Raw genomic sequence first — 23,515 nt, forward strand, 5'->3', positions numbered from 1 at the left:
GGGGGGGTTTGGGGGGGTGGGTTCCACATTGAAATAAAAGGAAGCTAATTAAAGATTAGCCACGCTTTGCCAGAGGGGATCGTATTAACCTTGTCACCACGCACAGCACAAAGGTTCGCCGTCCCCCCCGGATGCTTTTGTCCCTCATTTTGGATTAACCCTGTCAGCTACTAAATGCGACGTCGTCAGATAAGATAACCAAGCAGGACTTTGATACTTTTTTGTGAACGCAACGGAAAACCCACTGTATGCATATTGCATTTCTGGATTAGTTAGAGCAGTAGGCCTGAGCCTTCAGTTGAGACTGAAGAGACCCAACGCATTTCTTAAGAATAGCGTTATAATGTGGCAATTTTACCAAATAATACACGAAAACACAATGCAACAATGTGTGGCATTATTAAAGCAAGAAACATATTTAGGCCTTTATCTTCTTCCAAATAACTCTAAACCTCGACTTCAAAATATCATTTGGAGCAGTTCACACCGAGATTTATTGAGGAACATGACAAAGACATAAACACTTTAAATAAAACCCATTATACTGACCAGAGATGCTGATTATTCATGGAGAAAGTCCTTCTCCTTTCTTTGCTCTTGCCTGCAAGCTTGCCGCCACGCTCACACATGCTGCTCTGGAAGTGCCGAATGTATCTTTTTCCTGGTTGAAACGAGCAAGAGTGTTGCGGCCCTATCCTCACAATGTCCAGTTTTTCTTGAGGCAGCTGTGCTTGCGTAGAAACAGCCTACCAGGAAGTAACATTGAGCCTTGAGGCGTTTTCACCTGGTTGGTCTATTTCCGTTTGGCACTCTGAAATCACTCCGTCAACCTTTGTCCAATTGAATATGCGTCTTCTGATGTCATTGCAACGTCACTCTCGAGTCGAACATTTTTCAATTCAAGGGCGTGCCACGTCGCGCCATACAGTATGCGCGCCTTGACGCGGCATTCCTCGCAGCACATACACAATGAACATGTTCCTCGAATGCTTGCGACTTAGCTCACAACACAACAATAACTCACAAGGTCAGAGCTTGACCCGATGTCTTGTGTTGTGCCCCCTACTGGTAGAAATAAACACGAGGCTGAATTTTTGGCTCGGCCCTAAGGGAGCAAAGGACCGTTCATCGTTGCTCTTTCTTTTCCTTCTGCCATCTTACCATGGCTTCATAAAACTCACCAAAGCGTTGTGGTCTGTCTCCCAATTCTACTACTGTTTCACCACCACTGTATTTCCATATAAGCTGTGTTGCAAAAGATATACAGTAGTAGATTTCCTCCCCCACAATCATTTCTTTCTGCACACGTTACATCATCCCCGACGAAATGTTGCTCCCCCCGCCCCCTTTTGCCTGCTTATCTTTTATGAAAAGGCTGACCAGAGGCAGTGCACTTCATTGTTCGATCATGTCTCGGGTCTTATCGATTGAAACGGTACCTCAAATCACCCTTCAGTGGTGATATATTGTATTGCGCTGACTAGCAAACGTAACCTCGTAAAGCACATGCGTGTAAGGAGGCACGAAGCTGTAGCTGTCACGGGAGTACTTTTGCTTCGGGGAGCTCGCCAAGCTTCCACGTGAATGTTTCGCCGAGCCATCCAGATGAGTGAATTTTGCGGTTTGTCAAATTTGCCTTCAAATCCGTGCCTCGACTTCTGTGACCGCAATCTAAGAAAGGCCCTTCACAGTAGGCCGACTGTTACGTTTCATAATCAAGGCTTTGAACTAAAATGCACCGGAGTGGCAAAAGAATCTATCATTGTCATCCTAGTGCAGCATTAACATCAGCGCTCTGTGTTGTGTCTTGACAGAAACCTCGGCAAGTCGGGTCTGCGCGTGTCCTGCCTTGGATTAGGTAAGAGCCAAACTTGCGAGAGAGCGGTTGCGGTGACCTGGATGCATTGTGTAACCGAGTTATGGCGGGAACTCGGAGTCCCTTCTCATCAAGTGGCCACAAAAGATGGTTATTATTTTGAGGACTCCAGTGGCAAGATGTGAAAAGGACTGAAGGGGATAGAAATGGGCTGAAGTAATGCATTTTTTTTCATAATGAGTACTGTCACTTTTGTACATTTGAAGTCGTTTTGAACGAATATTATGATGTCAGAATGTAATCAGTTATGAAAGCAAATGTCCAAACCACATATGTTACACTTTGCACATATTCATGATATTTCATCGTTGGATTGCAAAAAATGATAGATTTCCATCATCCCTCATCGTGGTTAGCACGTCTGCATCACAGTTACTAGCTTTGAGGATCATGTCTCGACTCCTTTATGTGTGGAGTTTATATGTTCTTACGGTCTTTGGATGAGTTTTTTTTTTTTTTTTTTTTTTAAGAGTACTCACACATTGCAGCTTTATTCCGCTTCGACTGTTTTCAAACGCAACATAACCTAGATTTGTTGAATTCAGCGGTTGCCAAATGCTGAACTCAAAATTAGGTCATATCACAAAATCATGTCCGTCTCGTCCGTTACGAAAGCACAGTACGCGCATACTGATCTCAACCACTTGTTAAATTGGTTCATGTTACAATCACGGAGTCCGTGGTACTGATTTGACTGCACAGATAAGGATTTGCAATCGTAACTATTGAAGAGGTTCAACAGTTACGATTGTTACCCTGACTTGAATTCCAAGGAAATCAGAGAGTGGGGAAAAAAAAACTGAGCAAACCCCTCTCCACCAGATAATCGCCCGGGATGATCTTTTGCTGACTTTGAAGGGGGAAATGTTGACATTCGACGCGAATATTGGTGTGCCTAGTCTGCTTAACCCTTTCAGGCACAGCGGTTACTACAGTGGACATCTTATCAGGTTACAGGGTGCACGAAAAGGGTTAATATTCTGCTTCCTTGCTCTGTTATTCTCTGTGCATGAACAGGAACATGGGTGACGTTCGGCGGGCAAATTACAGATGAGGTGAGTTGATTAGCGATGAAGACATCATACATTGGAGTTGCAGCCCTTGGTTTACGCGTCGAAGGGCTAACGCTTGTTAGTGTTTGTGGTGTCGGTGATCTTTCATCCCTCCGCTCCCTCTCTGGCTTTCCTTGCCCCTTTTGCTTTCTCAACAGATGGCAGAGCAGCTGATGACTCTGGCGTATGAAAATGGCATCAATCTGTTTGACACGGCCGAGGTCTACGCTGCGGGGAAGTGAGTGTGCGCCTTTGACTCTTTTCAAAACCCGCCGCCACGTGACTGATTAAGTCGGCGAGGCCATATTACAGCCCGATCGAAAAGCGGCCTTGATCTCAGTGATTCACCCGAGTAGGATATTCTTACCATGACGTTGTTTTTTTTTTTTTTCCCCCTTAACTCTTCATGATAAAGTTGTCCGTGTCAATACAAACGCGAGAGGCGCAGCTGCAGAGGCTTAGAGAAAAGGAAGCAAAAAGTGCAAAAAGCGAAAGTCAGTTGACATAAATGCAAGTTGGTTTGTTTATCCCACAGTGCAAGACTAGAAATAAATTCCCACTGTCATTGTCAGCTGTTTTTACGAGGACACGATGCAGTTTAGAAATGATCAAAGACTTGGAAGTGACCTCCATTTTAGCACCGTTTTTGTTGCAGTGCTATTATTAAAGGCCGGAATCTCAATTTAATATCGAACCCTTGTTTTCTCTCTTGTGGATTAATCTGGTTGTAACTCAGCTGCTTTGATGTAATCTGAAGGATTAACTCTTCCAAATGGAGTTTCCCCCACCCCCCTGTGTGTGTGTTTTTTTATTTTTTTTATTTTTTAGATTCCTTCAAGAATCATCTTGTATGAGTCCAGAAACATAAACATGGTGTATTTTCGTCTTGGTTTCATCCGCAATGTCATTGTTAACCCCCATAAAACAAGCCCTCGTTTTTACACCACCAAAACACAACGACACGTTCTGTGCGAGGCACGTGCAAATGTTTGCCACACAGCTGAGAATGTGGTGTTGCACAGGTGTTAATCCTGACAGCTTCCACTCGCGAAAGCAGCATGGAGGCGATTATGTTGCACACATGACACACACACACACGCGCGCGCGTGGCAACGACGGGGTGGAAAAAGAGCTTTGACTTGCGGCATGTGTTTGTTATGCTGTAATTTCAACGGGGGTTTTGGATGTTGTCTTCATATTTTTTCGCACGACTGAAAATAGCATGACAGCGTGAGTTGTGTTTCTCCAAAATCGGAATTAATACGAATAATCACATAAATAATAAACACTCGCTCGCTCAGCTCACCGGGGCTGCCGTTATCAGGAAGCCCATGTGGCACTCTTTTTTTTTTAATTACCTTCAGATGCGTCATAATTGCCTGATATTGTGTGCGGAGCCAGTGACAAATTGGCAGTGCGATTGCAGACAAGTGTGAAAGCAATAACATATTATAAATTCATAGATAGGGCATTTTCTTTTCCCTCTGTTTTTCTCTGGCAAGTCATAAGATGTAATGTGAATGGAAACCTAATTAATGGAGGGATGAAAAAAGATTATGGAGCTCGTGTTTTGGGTCCCCACAAATAAACAATTTCAGGGAAGGAGCACGGGGTTGCATCGCGTGGGTGCCAGCAGAGGCATGCACGTCTCTGCCTGCACGCACACAATTTGTGCTTGAGCTAGCACGATGTGACAGTGAAGCATCTAGCATATTGTCTCTGTTCTCAGCCAGTACCACAACACTCTACAGCACCACACGTAAAGACACAAAGGCTGTGCTCCTGCCGATTGTCATAAAGAAACAAATGCGAATAAGTTTACTGTATGCGTGTCTTGTTACACGAGTGCATCCAATTACTGTCTAACTACAGTGAAAATGCAAAAGTGCAACACAAGCTGCTGGAGGATGCTGGTTGTCTGATTTGTTTGGATTTTGAACTCATTTTTCCCGAGAAAGTCATGGAAATAGAAATTATAAAATACCACACAAGACATTATTAACTATACTAGCACTTAAAAAAATGCATTCTTAACGGGCATACAAGTGTAAAAATAAGTGAGCCACTGTTGACAGTAAAACACAAAAAAATATGAAAGGGACTTAAGTATACTCAAGATGAATGACAGCGGTGGACTGCAAAGGGAATTGTCAAGTGTAAAATAATTCACCTCTGTAAAAACTACTTTTTTTTTACAAAAAGGCTAATTTCTTGATGCTCACTGAACTAATTTCTCAAGGTACTATGAGGTAGAGTGAATTTTGAAGCCGGTGCCTTTTTCCCAAGAGATGTGTAGAATCCTTTAACATTTTTGTCAAATTCCCAACGGTCTAACCTCCGCTTTTTAGTTTCTACTGTACTGCAATTGAGCTAATCACACAAATGACCACGACTCTTTTCGTTGAACTTCATAACATCCAGTGGGTAGAAAAAGTCCACACCCTGCTATTTAAATGCCAGGTTTTTGTGATACCACAAAAATGAGAGAAACTTCAATCATTTCCGAAAGTGCTACACCGTTGTTTGAAGCATGAGTGCGCACACACACACACACACACACACACACACACACACACACACACACACACACACACAAATGACTTTTTGGGAGTGCTGTCCAAATGAGCCCTATGTTGAACATGTCACTCCTTCAGCACCCATGTGGCGGCGTGAGTGACATGGCGTGCGCTCCGCAGCACAGCTGGAAGCTGGCGGGTCTTTCACACACATAAGTCATGTCAACATCCATTTTCAACACCACTTATCTTGAACAGGGTCGCGGGGAGTTGCTGGAGCCTCTCCCAGTTGACTTTGGGTGAAATTGTGCCAAAATTTAGTCTATAATTTTCTTGAATTGAGTTTTGCCAATTTGACTGTGTTGAATGAACATCGGTCAAAATAGCCAAATGATATTTATTAAAGAAAAAATAATCATGCTAGTAGTCGTTTTGTGTTAATTAAATTAGCCTGAAATGTCAGTTACACACACACACACACACACACACACACACACACACACACACACACACATTTGTTCCCAACGACATAAAATTCCCCACAAAAATCCACTGAAAGTGCCTTTATGTAACGATTTCTCTTTGTGTTGTTGACTTTTCTCCACCAGATGGCACTACATTTTCTTTTTGCAAGAGTGGCTAGCTAATGAAATATGAATAAGTGTGTTTTGTTGAAGTTGGATAAAGGTGTAAACAAAAATGACCCATTTCAATAATAATAAATAAATACGCCTTGATTATCATCTTTGAAAATTATTTTCATTTTATTGTGGATAAGAACAGATGATACTTTTAGGTCTTCTTAAGTGTTGAATCGCGCTGTCTTTGTGTGCTTGGCAGGGCTGAGGTGGTGCTGGGGAACATCATAAAAAAGAAAGGCTGGAGGTAGGAGACGTACTTTAATATGTTTGGTTTTTTTTCTGTTCTCATTTCCGTCACACCAGCCTATCTCTAATCTTGTCATCTAAGATCACACATATTGGGAAGGGTGTGAACTGGAACCAAAAGGTAGGACGAGGAAAGATCCAATGCGGCATGCCCGCGCGGCCGCGTGCCTCCTTTGAAGAAGATCCGCCTTGCAAGGGCCTTGTCTTCTATTTGGTCCGCCCAGGCTTGGCTCCACTACAGCTTTGTTAATTTATACACGCCTCCACCTCTCATTCATATGTGCTGGCTGAGTTCCGGCACTGTGGGTGCATGTGACACTCAAAGGATGAGGTAGAACCAAGCGGGACTCTTGGTCCGTCTTCAGCGATCGCCCACTCGCGCGGAGCAGGCTGTAACCTTTGGTGATGTAACACATGCGCTTTCATTCTCCGCTTTGCAGACGCTCCAGTCTTGTGATCACAACAAAGATCTTTTGGGGAGGAAAGTAAGTTGAGAACGCATCTTTAGTTTGTCACCGATGCTCCTGATAGCGGGGGAATGTCTCATTCACGTTGTTGTCTTTCACTGTTGGATCACATTTCGTGATACTGGATGACACGATGGTTGTGTTTCTCTCTGTGCAGAGCCGAAACTGAAAGAGGTTTATCTCGGAAACATATTATAGAAGGTGAGTGCTGACTTCAAATATACAGGGTGTCCTCAGTTGAGGACGGTCCCAGAATACAGTACAAGCTTTTTGAGGTTACAAAAGGCTCAGTGGCGTAAAATGACACGGTGACAAGTAGCCACGCTCAGTTATCGCATAAATTCATATTTTTATTTTTATTTTTTTCTTTTGAAGTAGTTTTCACTTGTGTTTAAAGGTGAGATCGTTGGCATATTGCTTTTCAAAATAGAACATTTAATCAAGGTGTTTTGTGTTTTTTGATGACGACAACAATTTGAGTTTCATAACTATTTGACTTCGGTTTTACTCTTAGTTGCTCCTCAAGAAGAAATGCTAAAAAAAAAAAAAACATCGTGCATAAAGCAAGTTGTTTGTGTCAAGCTGCATTACTCCTTCTGATTTGCAGGTTTAAAAGCTTCTCTGGAGCGACTACAGTTAGACTACGTTGACGTCGTATTTGCAAACAGACCGGACCCCAACACGCCTATGGAAGGTAAGGCCAGTAGACTTTCTCTCAGTGAACCTTATAAATCACAACCTCGATGACTCTCTTTGATGGAGTAAGTCTCAAACATGTCCAAAAAGTTAAAAGATCAATTTTTATGATGGGGCATGTTATCTTGCTGCTTTTGAGGCTGTAGTGACCTTTTTGAAATGGCAAAGTGCAGAATGCTTGTTTGTGTGTGAGGGCGGGCGGCTTGGGGGCTCAGCTGGTCGCTCGCTCTCCATCTGCTCCTGTCAAGAGTTTCTCTTTGGTAATGAGTTCAGTCAGGGGTCGTCGTGTCTGCCTCCGCTTCGGTGCTTCGCCAGACTTCCACGACTCTGTGGAGATTCGAGTCAGAAATCACCAGTGAATTTCAATGGCATAAGAGAAATAGGACTTCATAAAATCATGTATCTTAGTCTTTGACAGTTATAAACCAAAAAATACTGCTTCTCTCAGCCATCCACATTCCCATTCTTTGCTAGTACCGTCGGTGAATTTACATGAAATGCTGTTTTGTTTTGTTTTTCACGACAGCCTGACATCCCGTCCTGCTAATAGAAATGTGTGTCGCAGGCTATGACGCAAATCCACGTTGACAGAAATGTTGACATTTAATATTTATTCTACACATTTTTAAAGCATTGGAAAACGTTAAGAATGTTTGTGTCATGTTTGTCCTCTTACAGAAACCATATTAAAATATGTATATATATTTCCCTCCCCTATATTTTGTTGTTCTACTTCTTCCATTCATAACTTTGCTGCTGTGAATTGGGAATTTCTCCATTGCGAGACTAATAAAGGTTTTCTTATCTTATCTTATCTTTTTCCATTTTCAAACATTTTTGAAAAAGCTCCAGGGAGCCGCTAGGGCGGCGCTAAAGAGTTGCATGCGGCTCTGGAGCCGCGGGTTGCCGACCCCCGACCTAGACGAACAAAGAAGTCTCTTTTCAATCAATTTTCAGAAATAAGCAAATAACTAAAGACTTGGCTGTGTAATTTCACCACTTGTTGGGTGGGGAGGCACGCTAGAAAATTCCATTTTTTTTTCTATTGACCTTGAAAGAATTAAAAACTTTTGGTTAAGGTTTTATGATTCTCTGCTTTGTAACGTTTTGCGATTCTTTTCCACCTTTAGAAACCCTGTTAAGGAGGGAAAAAAAACAGCCTAGAGAAGAAAGTTGTTCACAAGCCTTCCAATCTTAAATGAATTGTTTTGACGGTTTTATTAAAATGAGTTAAATCTAATTTGGAATTTGTGTAAGAGCTTGACAGACGCTAATGTCACCACGTCTCTTCTGTGCAGAAACAGTTCGAGCAATGACCCATGTGATAAATCAAGGCATGTCCATGTACTGGGGGACGTCCCGCTGGAGCCCCATGGAGATCATGGTGGGATTCATAGCGCTCAAGACTGCAAGTTTGTGGAAGCGGACTTCATCTTGTTTATTTGTTGTTGTTTTTTTTTTTCCCACCCACCCCCTCGAAGGAAGCATATTCTGTGGCACGACAATTCAACCAGATCCCTCCCATTTGCGAGCAGGCCGAGTATCACATGTTTCAGCGAGAGAAGGTGGAGGTGCAGCTACCTGAACTTTTCCATAAAATAGGTGAGAGGCGAAGAGTCAAGACAAAAAGTTCCGCGTCACGTCACGATGATGAGGTTCTCTTGTCGTGCAGGTGTGGGGGCCATGACGTGGTCGCCGCTGGCCTGCGGGATCATCTCAGGGAAATATGACGGAAGGGTGCCCCCGTACTCTCGGGCCTCTCTGAAGGTAGTCACGTCCGTCTCATCCGTTTTGCCGTGCTGGTGTCCACCTCCTGGCGTGGTTCCCTCTCTGGTTGTTGTTGTTGTTGTTGGTGGTCCATGGCAGTTTGTTCGTTCATTGTCTCGTCACATGAGTACAATGCAGCGGTGTGTCCTTTGTGGCAATGTTCCCCCCCAGTGACTGTCACTCACTTGGCATTTCAATGTTGTGCAGTTTCATTTCCTTTGTGGAATGTGCGTCTTCCATGCTTGGCTAAGTGAATGTTTGTGTTGGTGTATTGATTTGAATTGTGTCTCTTTGCATTGGTTGTTGATCATTTTTTTCCTCCCTTCAAGGTCTCAAAAGGATTAGGGTTGGTGGATAAAAGCATGTGCAAGGGTTTTTGGTTGGACTTGGTTTGAGGGATTCGTGGAAGGATTTGACGACAGGAGTTGGAAGTTGGGCTCTGGGCTAGAGTTAGGATTGGAAGTCATTTCACGCCAGGATTAGAGTTCATCAGTCAGGTTCGAGCTTCTAAGCAAGGTTTACAGTTGGCAGAGTTGAGTCAAGGTGAGCCCAAGATTTTCTTGTTAGGTTTCGACATCAGAGTTAGAATCTGTACAAGTAGTCCGGCTCAGGGTTTCAAAAAGGGGGTCAGAGCCTCGAGTTATTTATTTAGTAGTCAGGTTCAGGCAATAGTTGAGTTGATACAAGTCAACTTGTTTGTCAAAGACATTTTGAATCCAAAGGGCTTTTTTGGTTTCAATCCACATTCAATTTAGGACTGAATAAGCCTTTTGGATGAAAGGTGAAACATCTTCAACAAGAATACCTCCGAGTTCCTCGAGTCAACCTTTGAGTCAGGTTGAGAATTTCACGTGAGGCTTAGGGTCAAGTTTGAGTTGAGCTGAAGGCATTCGCGGTATGGTTTGACTCCAGGGTTGCATTTAGACACTAGAAAAAATGGGAATCAGCTTTGGTTTTCAAGTCAAGCGTCGTGTTTGAGGTTGGGCTTGCAAATTCAAGGATGAAAATAAGGGCTGGGTTCAAGTAGTGAACCGGGATTACCGTTTGACGTTCGGGTAAGGTTCAAGTTAGGTACATATTTTATTATTTGTGGTTAGAAGGGTTCGGTTTTGAAGCTAAAATGGGGGTTTGAAAAAAAAATAAACAACGTAATTTAGCAAGTGAGGTTTAGGGCGGGTGAGACAGAGTCACGTGTTTAAAAACAAGCCCTGGTGACACGGGAGGCGAGGCAGCCGCGGTGTGAGCAGGGCGGTGTTTTTGAGCAGGTGTGCTGTGTTTTCGACAGGGTTACCAGTGGTTGAAGGACAAGATCTTGAGCGAGGAGGGTCGTCGTCAGCAGGCGAAGTTGAAAGAGCTGCAGGCGATCGCGGAGCGGCTGGGCTGCACTCTGCCCCAACTCGCCATCGGTACGCAGATGCATTCTGCTGCTCTCTCTCTTTCTGTCTGTCTGTCCGTCCCCTCTGGCTCGGAGGGGCCGAGGTCGGTGTTTTATTTTTATTTTTTTTACGTGTTGTGTCCCCCCTGTGTGCTTGTTCGGGCCAAGTGAGGCATCATCATCACGAGACCAAAAATCGGTAGTTCATCTATCATGAGATCCCACAAGGGGCTCACGATGTGTACATTGTAACATATGATTTATCATCTAACATATGAAAGATCTCGAACATTCCTTTGAATGCATTAGAAATGTCGTAACTATCAATTTATGGCATGTCAGTGCCTCTGCAGCATATGTTCATCTATATATATGCAAAGTCGCACAGTATTGCTTGGTCTCAACATGCATTTCGCGGTTTCTGGAGTCAGCAGCAGGATGGCATGCCAAACATAAATCCCACCAGTGGATCCATATTGATTCCGCAAGAAAATGAGACTGCAAAAGAAAAAAACAACAAAAAAAAAAAAACAATGAAAAGCCAAAACAGGTGGCACTCTTACGAGAGCCATTAAAGCTTTCACGACTGGTCACCAATGGACTTCTCCGCTCTTGTCGCGGCGTAGATTTTTCATGCTGGCAGGAAGACGGCGTTTATGGATTAGCTTTCACGGCCCATTAACGCACGCTCTCGTCTCTCCCAATTACCATAAATCCTCCGGGCACTCCTATCGGGGAAGCGCACAGCGATTTATGTCCTCCAGGTGATCATATACATCACTGTGACACTCCACTATTGAATATAAACTATACAACAATGACTTCCTGCACCCGCCACTGCTTTGGGCTGCACGTCCTCAATTCCAACACTCAGTGGCCTCCTCCATCAATACGAATGTTTCATCCCCATTTTAGTTTTGCAGTCTTTATCCTCAAAGATTCTTCGAGGTTGCACTCTCTGGCTAACAGCTACATATGGGCTTTAAAAAAAAAAAAAGTCTGGCTATTTTCTTATGTGGATGGGTGGATGTTGATTTTCTTTGGATTTCTCTTCATGTATTGTGTGTGTGAAAGGTGCACGTGATGGAAGAGAGGAACAAGTTGATAACCATGGAACAAATGTACTGTGACTGATGTCATACAAACTGTCCGGGCTGCTCAGTAAATAGTTGTTCACGTCGGGTGGAAACCTCAAATGTCCAAATATCGTAAATTTCATGCGCTTTCACACATCAATAGTTAGTGTCTACCTGCTGTTATTTTGACAAATTACAAACCCAATCTTAAGTGTTAAAATAGCTTGAGAGCAAATTGATTCACTCTGTACACTTCAACTGTCCGAGAACTAAAAATATCCGAAAACCACATCTTTTTCACTCCACGGGAGCCTTAAGATTGAAAGTGCAGATGTGTTCTAGACAAAAAGTGAGAAAATAGTGAGGTAGTATAAATGTGACTAAGCATAGCTTCGAAAATTAAATTGGCTATCATGCTTTGGTGCTGAAGGAACTGGTCAGCCCTGAGGGTACAGTAAATTTGCGTGCAGATTCATATCTGCTTTTGATACTGCTTAGTCAGCTCTTGCTTGCATGTTCCGTGTCATTCATCACTGTTGAAATAGAATTTGGGAAGATGACATCATTTCTGTTGTTAGCTTTTGTTCAGTATTGGGTATTGTCGAAGTCTCCGTGCGATTGCGCCCTGACCGGCACGGCTTGTGGTGGCGGCGACATTTCTGTAATATGCTAATTAATAATAGTACAAACGATCGCTACGCTTCCCCTGATTTAAAATAAAGAACGTGGTCATGACGAGGAGTTGTGTTGATGTGGTGCATATCATTACATGTTAGGTGTAACATGAAAGGTAAGCATTGTACCAACTTGAACGATGCAGTGTTTGGTAACTCGAGCAAGATGGCGTTTTTGTTATTGTTTTGTTGAAAACTCTTGCTTTTGGCAATGTGAATTATCTGCCCCGTAAGAGACTATACGAGCATGGCAGAAAATCTATTCCACAACTCGACTCTAAATAGCATTTGTATCATAATATGTCTGATTTTGTGTGTGTGGAAGAGGTCAGTGAGAACACAAATGAAACAACCAGAGAACATGGAACTTATGATGATGTCGGAAAGCAATAACCTCTGTCCCGAATGTAACTAAAATGTAGCAAAATGCAAAATAGCTCACGACAGGCGATGAAAATGACCAGGGAGGACAGATTTACTTTCAAGGCTTCGTTACCATTATAAAACATTTGAATACTGTACTAAGTCGTCGTGGCGCATGTAAATGGCCGAACATGTATTTAATTGACCACAGATCTTAAATTAGATTCAATGCCAAAAAAAAAAAAAAAGATCTCTGTGTAAACCCGGGTATAGCCCATTCCACCTCTCGTGTTTAGCAACGAGCGCTCGGTTGCTGTTTGTGACGATGTTTGCATGTACACTATGTCAGCGGTGTCATCACTGTCCACTGGTCTCCTGCAGCATGGTGTCTACGTAATGAGGGGGTGAGCTCTGTCCTTTTAGGGGCATCCAACGCCGACCAACTGATGGAGAACATCGGAGCCATTCAGGTGAGTTTTATGGGTGGATGAACAGTGGGTGCGTGTGTATGTATGTACTGCTTAAAAGAAAAAAGTGTGCAATTTTGTTGGTGGAAAGTGTATGTGCATGCGTGTGTGTGCATCGGATGAAAAAAATGTGTGTGTGAGTGTCCAGGAGGCTCGTGCAGCCCCTTTCCTGGGAACACATGAGCCTCTGGGTGGCTTTTCTGCAGCATGCTCTGCTGCCCCACCACTGGGTAGCAGCGCCACTGCCGCCTCCTAATAAGGTCAACACAGGAACACATGACTTGCCACAGGGGTTGAGGCTTAAGGACACCGCCCTCCCCTGCTGAGAAGATGCACCCTATGGATGTTTCCAGTCGGTCGTGAGGGGGGTACATCCTCTTCCTCATTTACACGCAGCATGAGTCGTCCCCATTTTGAAATGTTACGCTCACATTTCCAGAGGGCTCTGCAGTTTTCCTTGAAAAAGACACACTCTCTTGATACTCTTTTGGTTTTTGCTGTGTGGGGAAATACAGTAAGTCTTGTTTTTATATTTACATGTGATCCCGCCTTAGTAAAATGAGTCTGAACTTGCCCGGTTAGACTCCGAGATATGAGGCAATAATTGATCAGGAGGTCAAATTTTGACAGCTTTCAGTGACTAAAAGTTTTGTTTTCATGAAAAATAATTTTACATCATTATGAGCTAAAATGAGGCCAGGAATCAGCAGGTTTTTCAACAGTTGCTTCACTTCCAATTGCCGACTCTCCACATACGCATTCGAACTCCACGCCGACGCTCCTCTCTCCACATTCTCAGCTCCAGCAGCCATCCATCCAGCCGCACCAACGCAGACTGTCCCAACAGCGCCGACATCTCCGCTGCACAAAAGTGGGCTGTGAAAAATGCTGCCCGTTACAGGCGCAGAAAACACAAGCGCCCCAGGGCTATCAACAGGCGACAGTCATGTATCGCCGACGTTCCTGCCAATCCAAATCAGTGCTTGTACACGCATGCTCCAGAGCAGGTGCAAGCATCAAACCCAGATTCTTCTCCTTCGATGAATGTCGTGGCCGAAACGCTGAAAACAGTCCGCAACGGGTCCACACGAAGGATAACAAACACCATATGAAAAAGCAGAGCTCTTCTCGCAGTCGGCTGCCAACTACGGCGCCGTCTTAACATCAAACGATTGCTCCCAGTTCCCTTGTAGTATTTGAAAAACGGTGTACGCAACCTTTTCCAGCAAAATGTGCCCACATCCTTGTTCTTTTTGCTTTCTTGCCGTCCACACGTGGAATCATGGTATTGCTTGCTTTCTCTATCAGCAAAGGGGATAATATTGACTCACATCAAAATCGGAAGTGATCCGAGGGCTCTGTTGTGCTTGGATCTTTATATCTGCTGGCACGCATGGTAGTGGAGTAACCCTTCTTCCTCCATCTTCCTCTACAGGTTCTCCCCAAGCTATCCTCATCCATCACACACGAGGTGGACAGCATCCTGGGCAACAAGCCGTACAGTAAAAAGGACTACCGCTCTTAACGCCCGGTAGCAGCAGCGTGTCCCGCCTTTTTGCCTGATCCTCCGTTTGCTTGAGCTTCAACCGAGCGAGGGCCCCTCAGCCCCCGAACCCCCTCCCTCAACCTCAACCCTCCTGGCGCATGAGTGTGGTCGCACCAAAGGGCCACCGGGGGATCCCTCGCTCACACTTCCAGGGATATAGAAAAAGGGGAAAAAAAACTGGCGTCTCTCGAGAGGTTTGCGAATCAGACATTCAATAGGAAAGTGAGTGAAAAACATAAGCACACGCTGGCGTGGGTGCTCGGATGTTATTCTGCCACACCCAGCGAGCTGATGGTCACACGTGAAGAACACGAGTTCTCGCGTAATCCTCCGCGTCGTCTTGTTTGTGTCTTTGTTTGACAACAATCAGCACTTTAGTATGGTCAGTGTCGCTACCCTACAGCATTTTCAGCCACCGCACATTCACTACACAGGAAAATAAAGAAGTGGCCTCCTGATAGTTCAACTTAGCATCCTCCACTTTTACCGTTTTTTTTTTTCCTTTAATTGCGATGCTCCACTCTCTTTCCAAATTTTTTTTTTTCAACACCTCCTGTTCTATTATCCTCGTACGCATAGTTCACACGCCTGTGTCTTTAGCTTTAACGTTAGCTTTAGCTGTAACATTTAGCTCAAGGAAAGCAGCTAGCTTTACCTTTAATGTTAACTGGGTGAAGCGGACATGTTGGCTCGCGTTCACGATCATGCGGTGTTAACATGTCTTAGTTTTTGACATTCGCTTCAACGTTAACTTTAGCTTTAACGTTCGCCTTAATGTTAGCTAGAGAAGCAGCCATATTGGCTCGTGGTTGCCATCAGGTTCCGTTGACGTGCCCGTGTCTTAAGTGTGAACTTTGTCAATAGGAAGGAGCCATCTTGTCTCCTTTTTGCCATCACTGGGCGTTAACTGCAGAAGCGTGAAATGCCAATATGGCGTAAACATTTTGGACTGTGCTTTGTTGTTCGAATGTACTGCAAAGACATTTGAACATATTTGGTAAAGTCGTTTGAGCATATTCGTAAAATATCGTTTAAATACGACTAACAATATTTTTTCCCATATTGCCACGAGGTATTGTAGGGAAGTGTGGAATTGCTCAAAAACTGACGGTTATCCCCATTAACTGTGACAATATTAGCCCTTGTTCAGCATCAAATAGGGTTAATGTGACACTGTCTTTCGGTCTAACATTGAGTTTTTAACCCTACTTGTTCTCCATTAGAGGGTTTTACTGCATTTGGATCTTTAGCTTTGCCATTCGCTTTTGTTACTTGACCATTTTCACCCATGTTCTCCATCAGCGCTCATTAGCGCTTTTAGCTAAAGGGAGCAGGATCTAGTTTTCCATTAAAGGGTGTTCATGTGCTTTTGTGTTTAGTTTTAACGTTTTTGCCACAGAGCAAACATATTGGCTGTCCGTGAAAGGATGTTTGCACATGTGTGTCTTTAGTGTGAGCATTAGCTAGAGGAAGCGACAGTCTTTGCTCTTGTTTTCTTGGCCTGAGATTTTGTCTTGAGTGTTTTGCCTTATCGTGTCCCGCCAGCTGCATAGCCCTTGTCACAATGTTTTTGGTGTGCACAGAATACAAATCATAGTAGGGCTGAAACTAACATTGATTAATTTATTTGGTCATCTATCCCTTTTATTAAAAAAACAATACCAAAATAAACATGACATTATTTCATATTGACAGTGCAGAACATGCACAAACAAATTATTTATGATTCAGTGACTGGTTTGAACATGAGCAAAAATGTTGATCAATATACTGTATTCCAAATTAAAAGCAAATGCTTCATTTTGATTCAAGTTAAATAATGCTCTAAATGATTACCCCATTATCAAAAATACTCAATTCAGGGACTACAACTACTAAATTATTAAATTAATTGTTGCACCTGTAGATCTGTAGAATGTTCCATGTTGGTAAGTAAAAATTTCAAAATGTCTCTCCCCCCCCCCCCCCCACACGAAAAACCACACACCCATTTAGAACCGTTGTGAATTTTTCTATTTGAAAAATGAACAAAAAACGGTTCTGCTTGTGTGCTGCAAATGCAGTATCATGAAGAATTGGAGGATCCCCACTGGGGTTCATTGGGTTCATTTAAATCCTACCATGCATATGTAGTTTTGAGTTGCAAGCATGACCTTGGCATAAACAAGTTGCTACGGCAACAATCTGTATGAGGAAGGGATGAAGGGATTTTTTTTTTTCTGTGGCAGCAGCTCAGGGAAGCAAGCAGGTGTTTTTGTTGGCTTTGGACATGTGCTGTGTGTGTGTGTGTGTGTGTGTGTGTGTGTGTGTGTGTGTGTGTGTGTGTTTTATTTTGGGGTTGCAAGCCAAAGATCCCTCCAACACTCCCAGTGATGGGGGAAACGATGACCTGAGAACAGTAAACAGAATTCGAAAAGGATACACGCGTCCTTCGTCTTGGCTGCTCACTACAATTTCAACAATTTATTTTAATTAAACTCCATTTGCAATTGCAAATTATGTCAGAACAGATGCTGGTATAATTAGCATGGCTTGGATCAAACTGCAATGTAGCCACTTCTCAGTTAGTTCCGATTTTCAGCAGAGACCATTGAAGCGGCATCTTGTAAGGCTGTTGTGGGCAAAATGCTGTGAAACAAAATACACTTTTGCACTTGACCAAACTTAAGTACAAAAATAAAAGCATGAATTACCACAATGTTAACAATAGGTTTAGGTTTTGACTCTTGACTCCCCACCCCACCCCGACCCCTCTCCCTGGTCTCCCAAAAATTAAAATGGATCCGCAACCCCAAGTTCATGAGCCCTTCTTGGCTTGAAAGCACAAGTGGAGCCTCAGTCAAGACATCGATTGAGTCTGTGCAGAAAAGAAGACTGTGTAACTATTTTGTGTGGGCGTGGGTGCAGTCTTAGTTGGCTGTGTGCTCAATCAGTTGCTTTAAGTGTCCCATCGCACAAAGATGTATCACTGTCCTCATGGCGGAGGTGACTGACTTCATCAATGCAAAAAAAGGAGAGAATCTATTTTTATGTTTTCGCCTGTAACAATTCGTCATGATTCATCATCTTGGCTGCGTTGTTTTTCCCCCTCCTCTCAATAAGACTGACCAGTTGTGTTGTGATTGTGGAGAAAAACGGCCGAGAGAGACAAAGATCTCGTGTACATAGTAAGACTCGTGTATATATTATACATACATTATATTCCAGTAGTGATCGCGTCTGCCTTTTCTTTATTTTCGTTCAATTTTCTTTTTAATGTTGTTTTGCAGGCGTTGCTAACTGCACTGTGCTTGAATCTGAATTCTAGAAAAGGATGTACAGCTTCATCATCATTAAAAAAATTATAATAAAGAATGGCAAATGGGGAAAAAGTGTGCACATCTTTGTATCTGAGCTGTTTTCACAAAAGATTGTTGTCACTTTAAAAACAAAAGAGAGACTAAAGCTGAGAAATGGACTGTCAAGCAGACCAAACTACCAGGACATAATGTGCACTGTTTCGAGGACCATTTGACCATTTTGCTCCATTCAAATAGTATAACAACTGCAAATGTCTCAAAAAGAAAAATTTTAAAATATAAATTTTCACAATTTTTTGGGGAGGGAACATGGTTTTCAGCATTTCATGATTTTTTATTGTTACTTTTGTTCTTGAAAAATTCAACAATATTCTCAGAATTATATTTCACAAAATATGACATTCTCATAATTTATATGAAGAACACTTCAAATTTTTACTATAATCTCATTGTTTTGAATACATTCACTTCTAACCTTTGCATATTTTAATGAAAAATACAACTTGATTGTGATACATTTTACACAAAAACATTTTACAACTTTTCTCTCCTAATGGGACATCTTTGCAATTACTTTTTGAAAAAAAAACACGTTTTTTGATAGTATTTATTTTCTAAAATAAATATGCTATTTTCACATCAGTACCACATTATGAAAAATACAATTGTCAAAAGAGTATTTCCTTAACGACGTTTCATGAGTGTTTTTTATTCTCATGACATAATTCAAATGGAGCTTTATTCACTTTCTTTGATGAAAAAAATATTTTAGTCGAAAATATATTTAGACTTAAGAATGTCTTTTGTCCATTTCCTTAGCATGGCCTCAATATTCCTTTAATACCAACAAAATTATGTGTTAAAAAAAACTGAAGTATAAATTTTAGTGATTGAAACATCAACAGTTGATGTTGGAGGTGAAAAGTTGCCTGGTAAGTGTCAAAAAGGACAACAGATGGCAGCATATTACAATATAAAAAAGTAATTATTCTATATACAGTACAAAAGCTGCAAAAGGTATTTCAAAGGCAAAATATTAAAACACAAAATACGTGCAGTCAAAAGATACCTTTTGGATTTTGTTCTTTTTTTTCCACTTGTTAAAGCTAATGTCCCAGGGTGGAATCTCATCAGTCTCTTGGAATTGTTCATCCAGCGAGCCACCAAACGTGCACAGGGGGACGCTATAACGAGTTTTCCGAGCTTCCCGTGCTGTTCTCCGGAGCGAGTTGTGGCGGTCCTCCTAAAACACACACAGAATCAAGTATGGATCGAGAAGTCATTCATATTTGAAGAAAATTAACTTCCAAGAATGGAGCTCACCTTCCTGACAAGAGAATCCGATCCACATGTGCGTGCAGCTGCAGCGGCCATTGCGGGGGTTGCAGCGAGCGTCGTGCTGGCATTGGCAACTCTGCGTGCAGCCGGGACCGAAGCGATCCTCTCGGCATTCTGTCACAAGTTCAAAACTCTCTCAACATGTACGTCATGGAAGACGAGCCAACATTTGCTTAGGGACTCAAACAAGCGCGATCTCACCGAGGTCACATCTGGGTCCGGTTCGTCCGGGCTCGCAGAGACATCTTCCTGTGATGGGATCGCAGGGAGCATCGCGCTCGCAGTCACACACGCGAGCGCAGCCGTGCCCGTATGTGCCTTCTTCACACACTGACCACAAACAATCGTGATGCCAATGAGCCACAAGGGGGCAGCTCTTAGGTTGCGTTTGTGTGACGATGACTCACCTTTTTGGCAGCGAGCGCCTTGACGCCCGGCTGGACAAATGCACTGACCCGTCGCAGGGTGGCAGGAGGCTCCGGCCGCACAGTCGCACTGCAGCTGACACAGCGTCCCGTACAGACCGGATGGACACGCTGAGGAAAGCGACATCAATCATAAGCCTCATTTTTACCCCGTTGTGTAATGACATGACTGTAAAGCTGTCGTTTAATGACAAAATGTGATTGGACAAGCACCCTAAAACGTGGAACAGTTTGGAGTTCAATTGAACGTTTCTGTCAAATTAAGCCTCAAACAAACGTTGAAAAGATGAAGTCCACGCTTTTCTCTTTGGCTGTTTTTTTTTGTTTGTGTAGGAGTAAAAGCGTAAGAAATGTGATGATGATCATCGAATAGGAAATGGAACTGCAAAACATTATTTAAATGATACAGTGGTGTCCAGAGAAACAAGCTTAACGTGATGTGTAAACGATGCTTGTATATCTGAATGATATATTGTCTCAAATCAATTTTCTCCATGAAATAAATGGAAATGCCCTCCACCCATCACAGCAGCCTCATCGTGCAAAAAAAAAAAAAGTTGTTTTTCATTCAGAAAATAGCACTTTATAATATTGTAATTTCTAAAAACGGTAAAGTAAGAGTAACAACATAATTGAAGAAAGTAAAGAATTTAACAATTTGTGCTTTAATGATTAGTTCATTGCAGCCTCTTCTGGTGTGTGTAACTTGGCCACCAGGGGGCAATACGAAACAATACTGTAAATGTCACAAATACCGTAAGTGACACAGTACGCTGCTGTAATATTGGTCATTTTTCACTGAGGACAAAGAATATCTGCCTTTGATTATTGTTATGGTGTGTCTACAAGTGTTGCTCCACCATTTGTGTTGTGTGTATCTCTTCTTTATCCCTTGCGAAAAATGGCGACCGTAATAGTGCTGAAAGTTTACTTTAGTTTTGAAATTCTTCTTTGTATGTGTCTGTATCATACTGACCCCTGGTGGACTGACCGTAATTAGCGAAAATCAGTCTGTAATTGGCCCCCTTGAAAAATGCATTGAAAAAAATATATTGTAACTAAAATAATGGATGGATATAAATCTTGAACAATAAATCTGTAAATAGGTCAGCATTGTTATATTCTACCCCTAATATGGACCAGGCAGGACCTGCAGTGAAGTACACAAGTAGTGTCATATAGTGTAGTTTTCTCACCGTGTTCACACGCATGTCCGTAGTATCCTGGCGCACAATGACAAGTGCCGCTCATTCTGTCGCACGTGCTGTTATTTTGGCACTCGCACATCAGCTGACAGTCAGCGCCAAACGTACCTGCCAGGCATGCTAGGACGCAAAAAGATGAAAAAGAACAAGAGCGGGCCATCAAGTGATGCTCCCTCTGGATGTTTTGGGAGTGTGCGACGTCTTACCGGCGTCGCAGTGTCGTCCGCTCCATCCCAGACCGCACGTGCACCTGCCTGTCTCCGGGTTGCACGCGGCCCCGTTGCTGCAGTTGCAATGCTTCATGCAGCCCGAGCCAAACCAGCCTGGAAGACAACCTGACTTGCAAAAAACACACACGCGTTCACATATTGTCAATGACATTATTAAGTATACGGAAAAGGCTTTTATGATTCAATGTTTTTCTTGTAAACATTTATTCTATTTGTGCAACACGGTGGACAACTGGTTGCCACGTCTGTCTCATAGTTAAGGTGTCCAGGCTTTGAATCTGGGCTCTAGCTTTCCTGTGTGGGGTTTGCATGTTCTCTCCGTGCCTGCGTGGGTTTTCTCCGGGTATTCCGGTTTCCTCCCACATTCCAAAAACATGCATGGCAGGTTGATGGACCACTCTAAATTGTCCCTATGTGTGATTGTGAACCCATGACCTCTGTGTACTGTCGGGCGGACGTGCTAACCACCCGTGTGTATAGATGGATAGATGGATGCATAGATAGATCTACCCATCTATCTAGCTAGTTAGCTAGCCATGTATTATATATGATATGTACTGTATGGTGTGTGGGGGGTGACTCACTGTCTGTACAGTGCTCTCCTCTCCATCCAGGCGTCCCGTACAGACCGGATGGACACGCTGAGGAAAGCGACATCAATCATAAGCCTCATTTTTACCCCGTTGTGTAATGACATGACTGTAAAGCTGTCGTTTAATGACAAAATGTGATTGGACAAGCACCCTAAAACGTGGAACAGTTTGGAGTTCAATTGAACGTTTCTGTCAAATTAAGCCTCAAACAAACGTTGAAAAGATGAAGTCCACGCTTTTCTCTTTGGCTGTTTTTTTTTGTTTGTGTAGGAGTAAAAGCGTAAGAAATGTGATGATGATCATCGAATAGGAAATGGAACTGCAAAACATTATTTAAATGATACAGTGGTGTCCAGAGAAACAAGCTTAACGTGATGTGTAAACGATGCTTGTATATCTGAATGATATATTGTCTCAAATCAATTTTCTCCATGAAATAAATGGAAATGCCCTCCACCCATCACAGCAGCCTCATCGTGCAAAAAAAAAAAAAGTTGTTTTTCATTCAGAAAATAGCACTTTATAATATTGTAATTTCTAAAAACGGTAAAGTAAGAGTAACAACATAATTGAAGAAAGTAAAGAATTTAACAATTTGTGCTTTAATGATTAGTTCATTGCAGCCTCTTCTGGTGTGTGTAACTTGGCCACCAGGGGGCAATACGAAACAATACTGTAAATGTCACAAATACCGTAAGTGACACAGTACGCTGCTGTAATATTGGTCATTTTTCACTGAGGACAAAGAATATCTGCCTTTGATTATTGTTATGGTGTGTCTACAAGTGTTGCTCCACCATTTGTGTTGTGTGTATCTCTTCTTTATCCCTTGCGAAAAATGGCGACCGTAATAGTGCTGAAAGTTTACTTTAGTTTTGAAATTCTTCTTTGTATGTGTCTGTATCATACTGACCCCTGGTGGACTGACCGTAATTAGCGAAAATCAGTCTGTAATTGGCCCCCTTGAAAAATGCATTGAAAAAAATATTGTAACCATAAAATAATGGATGGATATAAATCTTGAACAATAAATCTGTAAATAGGTCAGCATTGTTATTTCCTACCCCTAATATGGACCAGGCAGGACCTGCAGTGAAGTACACAAGTAGTGTCATATAGTGTAGTTTTCTCACCGTGTTCACACGCATGTCCGTAGTATCCTGGCGCACAATGACAAGTGCCGCTCATTCTGTCGCACGTGCTGTTATTTTGGCACTCGCACATCAGCTGACAGTCAGCGCCAAACGTACCTGCCAGGCATGCTAGGACGCAAAAAGATGAAAAAGAACAAGAGCGGGCCATCAAGTGATGCTCCCTCTGGATGTTTTGGGAGTGTGCGACGTCTTACCGGCGTCGCAGTGTCGTCCGCTCCATCCCAGACCGCACGTGCACCTGCCTGTCTCCGGGTTGCACGCGGCCCCGTTGCTGCAGTTGCAATGCTTCATGCAGCCCGAGCCAAACCAGCCTGGAAGACAACCTGACTTGCAAAAAACACACACGCGTTCACATATTGTCAATGACATTATTAAGTATACGGAAAAGGCTTTTATGATTCAATGTTTTTCTTGTAAACATTTATTCTATTTGTGCAACACGGTGGACAACTGGTTGCCACGTCTGTCTCATAGTTAAGGTGTCCAGGCTTTGAATCTGGGCTCTAGCT

At 42.8% G+C, this 23,515-nt stretch overlaps 2 protein-coding genes across 12 annotated transcripts in view; one reads left to right on the plus strand and one right to left on the minus strand.

Annotated features, from left to right (window-relative positions):
• Nucleotides 1–17,528, plus strand: part of kcnab2a (potassium voltage-gated channel subfamily A regulatory beta subunit 2a) — a 77,082-nt gene extending 59,554 nt beyond the window's left edge. For 8 of the 9 annotated variants that reach the window (XM_019892488.1, XM_019892487.1, XM_019892491.1 and 5 more), the window contains 13 exons: nt 1,815–1,858; nt 2,894–2,931; nt 3,087–3,166; nt 6,285–6,329; nt 6,772–6,816; nt 6,956–6,999; nt 7,406–7,492; nt 8,793–8,878; nt 8,976–9,096; nt 9,167–9,261; nt 10,547–10,667; nt 13,131–13,219; nt 14,652–17,528. In XM_019892488.1, the coding sequence (XP_019748047.1) occupies nt 1,815–1,858; nt 2,894–2,931; nt 3,087–3,166; nt 6,285–6,329; nt 6,772–6,816; nt 6,956–6,999; nt 7,406–7,492; nt 8,793–8,878; nt 8,976–9,096; nt 9,167–9,261; nt 10,547–10,667; nt 13,131–13,219; nt 14,652–14,741 (985 nt within the window). In that variant the 3' untranslated portion in view covers nt 14,742–17,528. The remainder of the gene's footprint in view (nt 1–1,814; nt 1,859–2,893; nt 2,932–3,086; nt 3,167–6,284; nt 6,330–6,771; nt 6,817–6,955; nt 7,000–7,405; nt 7,493–8,792; nt 8,879–8,975; nt 9,097–9,166; nt 9,262–10,546; nt 10,668–13,130; nt 13,220–14,651) is intronic. The other variant, XM_019892493.1, reaches the window with a different exon arrangement.
• A 1,222-nt stretch (nt 17,529–18,750) lies between these two features.
• The window catches only part of megf6b (multiple EGF-like-domains 6b), a 55,662-nt gene continuing 50,897 nt past the window's right edge, over nt 18,751–23,515 (minus strand). For 2 of the 3 annotated variants that reach the window (XM_019892481.1, XM_019892482.1), the window contains 6 exons: nt 23,201–23,329; nt 22,986–23,114; nt 19,807–19,935; nt 19,601–19,729; nt 19,385–19,513; nt 18,751–19,304 (listed from right to left, as the gene is read on the minus strand). In XM_019892481.1, the coding sequence (XP_019748040.1) occupies nt 19,246–19,304; nt 19,385–19,513; nt 19,601–19,729; nt 19,807–19,935; nt 22,986–23,114; nt 23,201–23,329 (704 nt within the window). In that variant the 3' untranslated portion in view covers nt 18,751–19,245. Of the gene's footprint in view, nt 19,305–19,384; nt 19,514–19,600; nt 19,730–19,806; nt 19,936–22,985; nt 23,115–23,200; nt 23,334–23,515 lie in introns of those variants that run through there. The other variant, XM_019892483.1, reaches the window with a different exon arrangement.

The sequence above is a fragment of the Hippocampus comes genome, unplaced genomic scaffold, assembly GCF_001891065.2.
Source record: "Hippocampus comes isolate QL1 unplaced genomic scaffold, H_comes_QL1_v1.1 scaffold137, whole genome shotgun sequence".
NCBI classification, from domain to species: Eukaryota; Metazoa; Chordata; class Actinopteri; order Syngnathiformes; family Syngnathidae; genus Hippocampus; species Hippocampus comes.